This window comes from Triturus cristatus, chromosome 7 (assembly GCF_964204655.1).
Source record: "Triturus cristatus chromosome 7, aTriCri1.1, whole genome shotgun sequence".
Taxonomy (NCBI): Eukaryota; Metazoa; Chordata; class Amphibia; order Caudata; family Salamandridae; genus Triturus; species Triturus cristatus.
In genome coordinates, this window is record NC_140590.1 from 1608463698 (window position 1) to 1608478241 (window position 14544).

The 14544-nt window shown below is 48.2% G+C and overlaps 1 protein-coding gene across 1 annotated transcript in view; it reads right to left on the reverse strand.

Annotated features, from left to right (window-relative positions):
- Nucleotides 1-14544, reverse strand: part of EFCAB8 (EF-hand calcium binding domain 8) — a 3172177-nt gene that overhangs the window by 2465212 nt on the left and 692421 nt on the right. Inside the window, exon 11 of the mRNA XM_085615170.1 lies at nt 4504-4634. Within this exon, the coding sequence (XP_085471296.1) occupies nt 4504-4634 (131 nt within the window). The remainder of the gene's footprint in view (nt 1-4503; nt 4635-14544) is intronic.

Sequence of the window (14544 nt, forward strand, 5' to 3'; positions counted from 1 at the left end):
CCGGGTCGAATCGGAGGGTAAGACCTGTTTTTTTTCATCCCCAGAGGACACCTGGGACTGGCTAGAGGGATGGCGCAGGGTGGGGAATCGGAACAACGACAGACAAGACCGGACCAGAAACGACCCGCTGAACATTGGAGCTGAACATCATACAGGCTCGACTAGCGGTGAGAACTCTTCGGACCCGAAGGACCTGAAGAGGTGAGAGGGTGGGTGACAAGACACTGCTCCTGGTAGTGGCCTGCGAGACACTTGGGACCCTTGTGCGTAAGTGGAGGTGTGATGGAGTGGGGGGCTCTGTACCTGCGGCCCCTGGTTGACCTATCATGGGGAGTTTGTCATGTTGTAACTTCAGCGATCCTCATTGGAATTTTGAAATACGCTCCTACAGAAATCGCTGGGGGATCCACAGGGATTTTTCTGAATGTTGTGTAACATGTCTCCATCCTTCAATCACGGCGAGGGTGGGGAGGTTGTACTCCAGGCACCCGAAATGGGAGGGAGGGCGACAGGCACTCTGTCTTGTTGGGGGGTGGGTAGTTTGAAATCCACTGGCAGGGGGGCAGGGCGGGGGGGGTAAGATTGGCTTGAGAGTTGAAGCTTTTGTTATTGTTTATTGTCATGCTGTAATGAAACTCCTACATGGTTTGGTAAGTGGTGACCGACCGACTGTCAATGTTGTCATTTAGAAGCTCTGCAGTTTTTCGATCCCCCACACTGGGTACCCGGCCCCACTGGGCCACTCATCCTTGCGCCTCTTTTGTAACGCCTTTACTTCACCATGCCTACAGTTACTGATATAAAGCTGTCCGCCTTGACGTGGAATGTTAATGGCCTAGGAGCCAAAATAAAGAGGGGTGTTGTGTCGCAATATCTCAAGAGGCACGCACCGGATATAGTCCTGTTGCAAGAAACCCATCTCATAGGTAATAGTTGCAAGGCTCTCAGCAGGTGGGGTTATAAGTTACTGGTGCACGCAGGATTTACTTCTGGCTCCAGGGGGACTGGTATCCTAGTTCGCAAAGGCTTGGCTCTTACATCCACACGCACATGGGCAGACCCACAGGGTAGGTGTGCGGTTTTGGAGGCCACCTGGGAGGGGAAAGTATTGAATGTCATCTCGGTGTACCTTCCCCCTGCATTGGGAAAAGAAGCGCTTGGCGACTTAGGTGCATTACTGTTGGACTTGCTGGTCGGCACCTTGATAATGGGAGGTGACTTTAACTTGACAATGGACGATAGAGTAGATAGACACCCCCAACGGCAGGCTACAAGACCCAACACCCTCATGGCGGAATTCACTCAGGTCATGGGACTCACAGATATATGGCGCTCATTGCAACCGCAGATGACGTACTATACCCACTATTTCCACGCACACAGGAGTATGTCCCGGATAGACAACTTCCTTACACATCTGACAGACGTGGGCCACTTTCAAAATCCTTGTGGGCTTCCGCGAGGAATCTCAGAACACTCCCCGGTGTGGGTCGAGATTACCTTCCACCGCCTTAAGCACCGTAGCTCCATAGTAATACACCCATGGCTCCTTAAGATACCCGCCATCAGGGAACAACTTACTGAACAGACTGACCACTATTTTGTGGAAAACCTTGGGTCGGTGGAATCCGCCCAGACAATCTGGGAGGCTTATAAAGCAGTGTTGAAAGGCCACGTGCTTGCGTTGCAGATGGGCCACATCCGGCGTCACAACGAGCACATACTTGAAATCAAGAGTGAATAGCAACAACTGGAGTCACTCCATAGCTCATCGCCCAGTGACGACACAGTGCACCGCCTTACCACTAGACGTCTCGAGTACTCAGCCCTGATGCAAGAAAAGGCGAGGGCACGACTGCTGTCCACAACCCACAGAGTGTATGAGATGGGGGAAAGGGCGGGTAAGATGCTGGCCTGGCTCAAGAGTCGGGAACAAGAACATAGGTGGGTGCCCGAACTATCCACCACCGCGGGCGTGAAAATATCTGACCCGCAGGAAATTGCAGATATGTTTGCAGACCATTTGGAGAAGGTCTACATGCCCTCCACCACATAAATGTCGGAAGACTCCCGGCAACTACTTACGGATAGTAATCTGCCCTCCCTGTCGGACACAGACAGGGTCGACTTGGGAGGCAGATTTTACTAATGGGGAACTCTGCAAAGCTATATATAATGTCCAGTCAGGGAAAGTGATGGGACCGAATGGCATCCCAATAGAGTTTCTAAAATCTATGGCAGTGAAAATAGCTCCCCACCTTAACCTCATGTACTCGGAGAGCCTGGAAAAAGGCGTCTTGCCACAAGATAAGAGACTGGCGTCTATAGTGGTCATACGTAAACCCGGGAAAGCCGCAGATTGCTGCGAATCATATAGACCAATCTCAATAATAAACGCAGAGGCTAAGGTTCAATAGAACGGCCTAACTTTTTGAAGTGCTCGCACGCTTTGGATTTGGGCCCAAGTTCACAGCCTGGGTTCGATTGCTGTACACTGACCTGCGGGGACAGGTGCGGGTTAACAATCATACCTCGAGGGTATTCAAGCTACGCAGGGGAACTAGGCAGGGCTGCCCCCTATCCAGTCTGCTGTTTGCGCTCGTCCTTGAGCCAGTAGCGGCATGGGTAAGACGTGACGTCACCATACGCGGGCTAAAATGGGACGAGGACACAGAAGATAAAATATCACTCTATGCTGACGATATTCTGGTCTATTTAGCTTCCCCATACGCATCGATTCACAACTTACTTAATGTTTTTATTAATTTCGGGAAATACTCCGGCTACGCCCTTAATTGGGCAAAATCCGTACTTTACGTTCTCCATCACCCCTGATCCCAAAACCTTCTATGTTAACAATCTTGCTGCCACCCTGCAGAGACTTAAAGAAGATGTCAGACATTGGAGGTCACTGCCGCTGTCACTGTTGGGACGTGCGGCCCTGTTTAAAATGTTAGCCTTGCCGAGGTTCCTCTATGCACTCCAGAACTGTCCATATCCTCTCTCAGACTCATATTTTGTTGGCATTGAAGCGGAGGTACATACGCTGATGAGGGGGCCTCGTATCGCTATAGGGAAGCTGATGAAGAGTTGGTACGATGGAGGCATTACACTGCCAGATCTTCGCCTCTATTATTGGGCATCACAATTGGTGGCGACCAACCACTGGCTGTATAGTCCCCCATCGAACCCGGCATATCACCTGGAGAGATATCAGACCGGACGGGAGGGATACTTAGGAGCCCTATACATCAAACCCCGTAAAGGGAGGTACCTCAGTCCCATGGCTCATACGATCTCCATCTGGCAGATAGCTAACAAACGACTGGGTTGGTTAGGGAAATTAACTAAAGCTACACCTCTATGGTCTTCTCAACAACTGGGATTATTATGCTATCATGCAGGGTTCGATAAATGGGACATGATAGGGATCTCCACGATTGGAGACCTGCTTAAAAAGGGGAAAATACTCATGTTCAAAGACCTACAAGTGAAATACGAATTGGCGCCCAGCGAAATCTTCCGATACCTACAAATCCGACATGCACTCCATACAGCCCTTACAGACATGTCAAGTGGCGGAAATGGACAAATGTATGGTAGCTGAAAAAGAAGTCTACAAAACCAGAGGCTGCCCTAAGAAGTGGGATAGAAAGTGGGGGGCCTGGAATGCCTACCGGGGAGAAATATGTACTTCACCAACTGTTGAACTTGAAATGACACTCCTGTAATTGTGCTACCTGGTTGTAATGTTGTATCTTCAGCGATATTTTCCTTTAAATGACGAACGGTTTATCACGATATATGTACATGACAAATATTTTATTTATCAATAATATTTTACCGAAAAAAAACAAAAAAACATTATTTTAAAATTAAAAAAACAAGAACAGTCGGTGTAAACCAGAAAGGGTCTATTGAATGAACTGGGTCAAAGAAAAGTGACCAAGAAGCAAAACATTACAGTTATTTAATTAAATAACAAAGTAGTTTCTTGTAATGAGGAGAACATCTATATGGTGAAAAATAGCATAAATAATTTCCCACATATGTAAGGTCCGTCCTTGCTTATAGACAATGTATACATTTCCTTGAGCTTACCCAGTCTTCTGTGACATTCAGTGTCCACTTCCATTTAAACTGCTGTTATCTGAATTATTTTCCACATCTCTAAAGTACCTGTACTTAGTCGTACTCCGCTTTTGTACATGTGCTGGAACCTATCATGTTAATGAGCCATCTATGCATGTAGCCCTCATGGCCTCTTAATTTAATAGTGCCCATCCTCCCTCTGCATTCCCAGGACATATACAAATCACCCTTTGCCCATAATTAGCCTGCTTTTCCTGAAAGTTAGACACTTGTTTCAGCATGCATTACCATGAAACTGGAAGCATTAATCATTAGTGCAGTTTTAAGATATCACCAGCATGCCAACATACATTTGACTACTGGTGTCCTAAAGTGCAACAATTATAGTAAATACAAGAAGACTTGTCTTACGTTGTTTTTTCCAAGGATTTAGTTGAAAGTGTAGTAAGCACCATGGCAGTCCTTTCAGATGCTGAGCAGGAAGCAACACAATGTAATTCAGGAATAAACTTTATTTGTGTACACCAATCCCCATGCACAGCCTAAAAAAAGAGAATTACACTTTTGTTTCACCATGTTATATACACTTCCAAGTCTACAATAACAAAAAGTGATTGTGCTTCTTAAGTAAGATTATTAAGTAACAGTATTCTAAAAACCAACACTTTCATTTTTAAGGCATGTCACAGCACTTCTGAGCAGGAAGAATCAATATGATGTAAGATAAATAATCATACATTATTTTACACAATGGGTATTACTTTACGAACACTGTATATTTATTTAGAAAAAATGTACCTTATGTACTGAAAAAAATACACATATTTAGGGTCACACTCTATAAAGAAAAGAACACTTTGGAGACTGTACGGTTCAACTTCATCAGTAAAAAGAGTCTACATGATAGTTCAACATAACCTATTTGGTACATAATTTTTATTTCTTTGTCTGCCTGTGAGAGGTATTAGTTGGCAACACTAAAATGTAAGGTTATCTATAGTCTTAGTTGCCCAACAACCAGGCATACTCCCCAGATTCATGAGCATAGAATTCTTACCTGCCCAGCCAGATCATGGAAAATTGTATTGACTGTGTGGTCTCTCGTAATGCTCCACAGCAAAGGAATCATTACTGGTAATTTTTAGCTCACATATGCTGACATATGCAAACGATGCCTGTGAAATATGGGGAGCAACTGAGAGCTACATATGATCCTGGGTAGGCTACTCTTGCTTGAAATAGAACTATTTCCTACCTGTGATCTGAGTTCTTCTGCAAAAGGTACTATGCTAGCCAAAAAAATTCTGTAAGGAAACGGGATTTATTTTGACATCTGCTTTGGCATCACAGTCAATGCAACAATGTCTTGTAAGTGTATTTATCAATGTCCAAGTAGCCACTACATATTTCAGACATTAACAAATTATTTGAATTTGCTTAAGCTCTTTCTGGTGGATACTCTATCTAACTGCAGATTCCTCACCTTTGAAAAAATCCTTGGCAACAGATTTCTCAAAACAATTGTCTCTGCCAGCCAGTAGGCAGTGCTGTTAGACTCTGAGACAGCCTCGCACTGCCCCTGAAGTGACGGTCAGAGCTGCATGTAGGCTTGACACATGAGCACTAATGTCCGGTTTGTCATTGCACACTTCTGTGGCCTTAGACGCAAATCAGACAAGACAAACTAGAGGTGACAGAGTGCAAAAACTAACTTGGGAACTTTTTAACAGATTTAGGAGTCCACTCCACAGAAACAGGAGAAGGGAAGACAGAGAATTCTGCTGTATACTGTATCCACCAGAAAGAGCAATACCGAAGGTTAATTAACTTGTTCTGATGGATACCTCTAATCGCTGATTTCTTGTGCGACCCTTGACCCTGCTCCAGGCAGGTCGCTCCCCACGCCGCAATATCACCACCTGTTGGACCTGTGTTCCCCGCTCACTGCTGCTGCCACTGCCGCAAGTTTGAGGCCCTCCTCCATCCGCAGGCTACCACCTATGCCTCATCCCTGGTGGCCAGTGGCTGGCCGTAGGTTTGCTTGTACCGTATTGCTCCTGTTCATTGTATAATTGTTCGTTTCTCTCCTGCGTCTGTTTTACTGTTTTTGGTTCTTTTTCCCTCTGTACTATGTGCCCTGTGCCCTCTTTTGCCTTCTGTTCCTTTGCCATTCCTGTCCCCTATTTTCCCGCCGCTGCGTCCCCTGCGGCCTCGCCCCCCTGCTTTGTACTATATTTTTCCTGTTTTGCAGTTTTTATTGCCTAGTTTTTTCCACCTTGTATTCTGTGCCCTGTGCCCTCTTTTTGCCTTCTGTTCCCTCGCCCCCATTTTTACCGCCGCTGCGTCCCCACCCCGCCGCTCGCCCATTCGTCCACTCCCTCCTCCCAGCTGCTCCTCCCTCCCACCTCCCCTTCTTATGGTGGCCTCAGGCAAGCTCGCCTGCGCCCGTCCGCGCCTGGACCGCGCTCAGCGCCAGAACCCCTGGCCCCCGCGACCGCCACGACACCGCTACGATGCCAGCACCCTCCACGCACTCAACACAGGACGATCACGCACCTGCTCCCTGGCCGCCCCAAAGAGCACCCAAGGACCCTTCTCCTACCGGAACTGCAGCTTCACCAGCACCCGACCTGCCAACCCGCCCACCGGGAAAGAACCCAACTACCTCAGATGCATTATTCTCAACACCCGCTCCACATGCAAACACGCTGTTGAACTCTGGGACCTTCTCGACTCAACCTCCCCAGACGTCGCCTTCCTGACGGAGACCTGGCTGAACCCCTCCTCGGCACCCGACATCGCCATAGCCATCCCGGACGGCTACAAGATCACCCACAGGGACAGCACCAACGGAGTAGGAGGAGGAATCGCCATTGTCCACAGGAACACTCTCAGAGTCTCGACCTACACCGACGACACCCTCAGCACCGCCGAACACCTGCACTTCCAGATCCACACCGACCCCAACACCACCCTCAGAGGAACCCTCGTCTACAGGCCCCCCGGACCCTGACCACAGTTCAGCGACCCCATCGCCGACTTCGTCAGCACACACGCCCTCGCCTCAAGGGACTACATCCTCCTCGGAGACCTGAACTTCCACCTCGAGAACAACAACTACACCAACTTCACCACACTGATCGCCAACCTCGCCCTCAGACAACTCATCACAACACCCACCCACTGCGCTGGCCACACGCTTGACCCCATCTTCTCCGCAAGCCCCCACGTCTCCTTCAACCACAGCACCGAACTCCACTGGACCGACCATCGCTGCATCCACTTCACCTTCTGAAACGCACCACGGCTCTTAACAGATCCCTCGCCGCTGCTGGAGCAAAGTCACTGAGGACCAACTAACCACCACCCTCGCCCTGAGCTCACCCACCGACCCCGCAACCTTAGACAGTGGATCGGTGACTGCGCCAACACCCTCTCCCCGTTCAAGAAACCCTCCAACAGCCATACCAGCAAGAAAGCCAGCTGGTTCACTGAAGACCTCCAGGTCTCCAAGCAAACCTGCCGAAAACTAGAGAAGAACTGGCACCGTGAACGAACACCGGACAGATACGCAGCCCACAAGAACGCCACCCGCAGACACCATAGCCCCATCAGATCCGTCAAAAGGGCCTCCTTCAAAGACCGCCTAGGTAACAACGCACACAACAGCAAAGAGCTCTTCAACATCGTGAAGGAACTCTCCAACCCTAGCTCCCACACGAACCACATCCCACCTTCGCAATCCCTGTGCGAGTCGCTTGCCACCTTCTTCCATCGCAAGATCGCAGACATCCACGACAGCTTCAACGCCACGACCGCCCCGACAACCACTGAGACCTCCGCCCCCACGACCACCATCCGCACCGATCGCCTGCTCTCCTGGACCAACATAAGCGACGACGGCCCCACCAAAATCCTGAACACCATCCACTCCGGATCTCCGTCAGACCCATGCCCACACCACATCTTCAACAAAGCCAGCACCGCCATCGCACCCCATCTCCGGAAAGCCATCATCATTTCCTTTGAGACAGCAACCTTCCCGGAGAGTTGGAAGCACGCTGAGATCAACGCCCTACTCAAGAAACCCAAGGCGGACCCCAAGGACCTCAAGAACTTCCGGCCCATCTCCCTGCTCCCGTTCCCGGCAAAGGCCATCGAGAAAACCGTCAACAAACAACTGACCAGCTACCTCGAGGAGAACAGCATCCTGGACCCGTCCCAGTCCGGGTTCCGCAGCAACCACAGCACCGAAACTGCCCTCATCGCCGCCACCAATGACATCAGGGCCCTGCTAGACAATGGAGAAACCGCGGCCCTCATCCTCCTGGATCTGTCAGCCGCCTTCGACACGGTCTGCCACAGCACACTACGTACTCGCCTCCACGACCCTGGGATCAAAGAGAAGGCCCTGGACTGGACCACCTCCTTCCTCTCCGGCAGAACACAGAGCGTCCGCCTCCCCCGCTTCCATTCCGAAGCCACCGAGACCATCTGCGGCGTACCCCAGGGTTCATCCCAACGCTGTGTAACATCTACATGGCACTACTCGCCCACGTCGCCCGACTGCACGACCTCAACATCATCTCTTACGCCGATGACACCCAGCTGATCCTCTCCCTCACCAAGGACCCCCACACCGCCAAAATCAACCTCCGTCGCCGAGTGGATGAAGAACAGCCGACCGAAGCTGAACTCGGACAAGACGGAAGTCCTCATTCTCGGATCTACCCCCTCGGCATGTGACGACTCCTGGTGGCCGACTACACTGGGAACAGCCCCAACACCCACCCACCACGCACGCAACCTAGGGGGTCATCCTCAAATCCACCCTCTCCATGATGAAGCATGTCAACGCCGTCTCTTTCTCCTGCTTCAACACCCTCCGCATGCTCCACAAGATCTACAAGTGGATCCCCACCGAAACGAGTTGAACGGTCACCCAGGCCCTCGTCAGCAGCAGGTTGGACTACGGAAAGCCCTCTACGCAGGAGCCTCGGTCAAACTCCTGAAATGACTTCAATGCATTCAGAACGCATCTGCACGCCTGATCCTCGACATCCCCCGCCGCAGCCACATCACACCCCACCTGAGAGACCTGCACTGGCTCCCCGTCAACAAGAGGATAACCTTCAAGCTCCTCACCCTCACAAGGCACTCCACAACACCGGACCAGCGTACCTCAACAGACGACTCAGCTTCTACACCTCCATCTGCCAGCTTCGCTCCACCGACCTCGCCCTGGCCACAGACCCCGCATCCGAAGAGCGACCACCGGTGGCAGATCGTTCTCCCACCTCGCCGCCAAGACCTGGAACACCCTCCCCATCCACCTACGGCAGACGCAAGACCTGCTGACCTTCAGAAGACTCCTCAAGACCTGGCTTTTTGAGCAGTAGCAGCATTCCCCCCCCCCCGCACTTAGAGACCCTTCCGGATAAGTAGTGCGCTCTATACATGCTATGGTTGATTGATTGATTGTGATACCTTCCAACACCTGCAAAGCCCACCAAGACCTGGTCGTCTACATGGTATTCGTTTGACCACTTGATGTAAAAGCTGAGTGCTGTGTCTGGATTGAGCTGATGAAGGCTTTCCACCTCTCTTGGGGGATTTTGAGGAGAGAAAAAGTAAGAGAGGTAATGAACTGACCCATTGGAAAGGGTGAAAAAACCTTTCGCAGAAAGTAATCCAGGGTGCTGAGCACCATTTTCAAAGAAAGTGGTGTATATAGGTTGCACTCACAGTACCTGCAGATCACTGGCAAAGTCCAAAGAAATAATGAAATGAGAAAAATCATCTTGATATGTAGGAGCTGTGGAGAACAGCTGTCCTTGGGCTTGAACAGCATGCACATCAGAAACTTCGAGGACCAAGAAGGTCTCATTGAGGCATGATGAAGGGCTTTGGTGGAAACATGTGTTAAGACTTTTAGGGAAACTCATTAATACAGGTGACGAATAAAGAAGGTTTGTCAGGCAAACATAACAAGCATTGGCATAGGTCTCGCCTTTGGGACCTTATAAGTGTTTAGACATGCAACAGTTGATGTTGTTGCACCAAGGATATTGTACTGCATAACTAAATACTTATAAGGTTCCAAAGGCAAGACCTATTGGCTATGCCAATGCTTGTGCAAACATTACCCTAGACATTGAACAGCTGCAAATAAAATATATGAATACAATTCATGTAGAATACATGGGTTTTAATATCTATCCGAAAAGAATCAGTAATGTTAAAGTTGTGTAAATGTGTGTAGTTAATCCGTTGATTAGTGGACTGATTAGCATGCACTGTTCGCAAAAAAAGTTTATAAAAAAACAATTGATTCCATGATTATCTCTGGTACTGAGCTCATCTCCTCTTGAGCGGGAGAAGGGAATTGGAAATAACCCACTGTGGAACATAACACAACATAGGATGCATGTCAGTGCAATGCAGTACATTAGCATGTAAAGTACATACCACGATAAAACATAAACTTCTGTAATACACATAACTACCAAAATAAATACCACAACAAGATATGTTAAACGACATGCCATAACATGGCAAACAAAACATAACATAAAATAGCATTCTATTGCATACATTAACATAGCAATTATAATGTGTAACATAAGTAATGAAACGAAATTAAATTCATACTATAAAATACCTTACCATAGCAACAAAAACATTTTGTAACCTATCATGGCATACATGCCATAAAACAACATATACGCAATAATATATCATATAAGCCCTTAATATACTCTAACACGTACCATGCTTGCTCCTGTCCATGTTATCAATGGTCTGCGGTACACTTCATTCTTTAAACATTTGGTTTTGGGTACTTATCTGTTCACCCATGTCCTCAACCCAAACCTCTTTAATAATGCGGTGAATCAAAAGTGAGTGAAATTTCACCCACGGCAGAGTGCACTAGGAACGAAAACCTGTCTGAAATCATCCACTCACTGCACAGCAACACATCTGCAAACAGCCAATTTTCTCTGGATGTTTCCCTAAAATCCAAGCAGAATCAGAAAATGTGGGCTTCATGTACCTTGGATTTATTTGCCATCATCCTAAAGATTCAATGTGTCTGTGATTGTTGTACAACTCTGAGAGATGACAGCCAGTGCCTGTCAAAGTCCCTATTAGAAAGAAAGGATATCTCAGACAAACCATAATGTATCACGCGGACTGTTTATTCACGAGGTAGGCTGAATGTACCGAATAATGTAACCTTATTTAAGGACCAGAAACCAATCGTAAGACACCTCTGTTGTCTTGCGAGTGTCCTGTGTGATCTTGTGCTCCATAAAATCGTCTATTTTGATCTCACACCTGGGAGAGAGAAAGCCGGATCTCTTTTAAGAGGGAGATGTCAACAGCTGACGTTCCCAGGCAGAGCCTCACAGTGAAAGCTTTGAAGGTGCTGCGTGTGTTCTAGCAGAATATGAGCTTCACCTTAAAGCATCTATCGAAGCTCCAGGGGACGAGCGTACCGTAATATTGAAATAATTGCGCACCTATTGCGCCCTGCGCCCGGAGGCTCGCTTCTCTTTTCTTTTGTGGCTTTAGATTTAAAACAATCTCTTTTAGAGAATGAAACTTACTGTCATTCAGAGAAAAACAATGTAAATACTGTGCAGAAGCTTTTCAAGAGCTAATAATCCACTACAAAGAGAGTGAGTAATATTTTAATTGTGAACATGATCCCCCGGGATATCCGGGGATTTAAGCAACGCACGGTGCAATCTAATGCAAGTGATGCGTACTCACTACTGCTGAACACAAACAGACACTGATTAACAATACACACAAAATAGATTGATTATGCTACTTACCAGTATGCATCTGTTCTTGGCATGTAGGGCTGCTGACATTCATATCTGTGCATAGATCGCCGCCTAGTGTTGGGTCTGGATGATTGCACATTGCTGTCCTGGAAGAGTCTTCGAAGTATCACGAGATAGGTGGCTCCTCCCCTGGACTACAGTGCGCATGGGCATCCTCTCCATCCTTAGATTGTTTTTCGCCATTGTGGCAGTGATGGAGTAGATATAGTAAGTGATGACCATGCTATACAGAAAATACTGAGTGCTGCAGCCGCGACAGGCGCCGGGAAGGAGGGTGGGCGATATGAATGTCAGCAGCCCTACATGCCAAGAACAGATGCATACTGGTAAGTAGCATAATCAGTTCGAGGCATGTGGGCTGCTGAATTCATATCTGTGCATAGAATATATAGCAGTACCTCCCCTAGCGGCGGCTACCTGTGCCAGCTGCAGCAGTCTGGAAAAGAGTTTTGAGAACAGCCTGTCCTACAGCTGCCTGCTGTCTTGAGTGTACATCTACGCAGTAGTGTTTGGTAAATGTATGTATAGTGGACCATGTGGCTGCTCTACAAATTTCGTGTAAAGGGATGTTTCCTAGGAAAGCCATAGATGCCCCTAACTTTCGTGTTGAGTGGGCTCGTGGGGGAACCGTTAATGTGCGTTTTGCTTTGTGATAGCAAATCTGAATGCATTTAACGATCCATCTGGCTATTCCTGCTTTGGAAATGGCGTTGCCTTTGTGTTGTGGAGAGAAGGCAACAAAGAGTTGTTTAGTTTTTCTAAAATCCTTTGTCCTGTCAATATAGTACATGAGAGCCCGCTTTACATCTAGTATATGGAGCATTCTTTCCGCGACATTTTGCGGATTTTGGAAGAAAACGGGCAGTTCGATAGTTTGATTAATGTGGAACTGTGATATGACTTTGGGCATGAACTTGGGGTTGGTGCGTAGGACAACCCTGTTTGCGTGGACCTGAATGAATGGCTCCTGAATGGTTAGTGCCTGGAGTTCACTAACTCTCCTTAAGGAAGTGATGGCCACCAGGAAAGCCACTTTCCAGGTGAGGAATTGAATCTCACATGAATGGAGAGGTTCAAAGGGCGGACCCATCAGTCTGGTGAGGACCAAGTTCAGGTTCCACACTGGTGCTGGTGGGTGTCTTGGGGGAATTACTCGTTTGAGTCCCTCCAAGAAAGCTTTGATGGCAGGTACCTTGAATAAGGAGAGGTGCTGCCTGTTTTGGAGGTAGGCCGCTATCGCGGTCAAATGGTTGCGTATTGAGTTATATGCCAGATTACAGCGGTATAGGTGTAAGAGGTAGCATATGATGTTTTGAATAGATGCGTCCAGTGGGTTAATGTCATTGTTGTTGCAGTAAATGACAAACCTTTTCCATTTGGCCGCATAGCAGGCTCTAGTAGTGGGTCTCCTGGCTTCTTTGATGATAGTCATACAGTCAGGTGGTAAGTTTAGGTAGCCAAATTCTAAGACCTCAGGAGCCAGATCGCCAGGTTCAGTTGCTGGGGATCTGGGTGCTGAATTTCGCCATGGTTCTGCGTTAAAAATGCTGGTTTTATCTGCAGTCGTTGATGAGGCACCACGGAAAGTTCCAGAAAGTTGGTGTACCATGGCTGGAGTGCCCACGTTGGAGCAACCAGGATAAGGGTCAGTGAGTGTTGCCTTAGTTTGCGCGCCACCAGCGGTATTAATGGTGCTGGGGGAAAAGCGTACGCATATCTGCCGGACCAGTTCATCCATATCGCATTGCCCTGCGACTGTGGGTGTGGGAACCTGGCGGCAAAGCTTTGGCATTTTGCGTTTTCTTTTGTGGCGAATAGGTCTATCTCTGGATGACCCCACTGCTGGAAGTACGGTTGGAGAACTGATGGGTGTAGCTCCCACTCGTGCATTTGGTGGCTGTGTCTGCTGAGCAGATCCGCCATATGGTTGTCCTTGCCTGGGAGGTGTTCTGCCATGAGGAATATGTTCCTCTGAATGGCCCACTTCCACATGCTCTGAGCCAGATGAGACAACTGTGGAGAGTGTGTTCCTCCCTGTTTCTGTATGTAGTACATGGCAGTCATGTTGTCCGTCCGGATCAACACGACTTTGTTGCACAGGTGTACTTTGAATGCCTTCATGGCTAGGAAGATTGCCATCAGTTCCAGATGGTTGATGTGCATCTTCTTTTGTTGTGTTGTCCATAGTCCCTGCACTGTGTAATTGAGTACATGAGCTCCCCATCCCTGGAGAGACGTGTCCGCTGTTAGTATGATTTGTGGAACAGGCTCTTGGAACGGTCGGCCCTTGCAAAGGTTTTGTGGACTCCACCAATGCAGAGAGTTGTATGCCCGACCGCTCACCAACACTAGGGGCCATATGTAGGTAGCATACAAGTTACCACTTCTTAAATACCGAACTTTACCGATTCGGTATTTAAGAAGTGGTAACTCGTATGTAGGTATTCATTCGGTAAATATTACCGAATCGGAGAAATGTGGTAATTACCGAATCGGTATTTACCGATTCGGTAATGAGGCATACCTTCCCATTGATTCCTATGGGCCTGGAGGCCCATAGGAATCAATGGGAAGGTATGCCTCATTACCGAATCGGTAA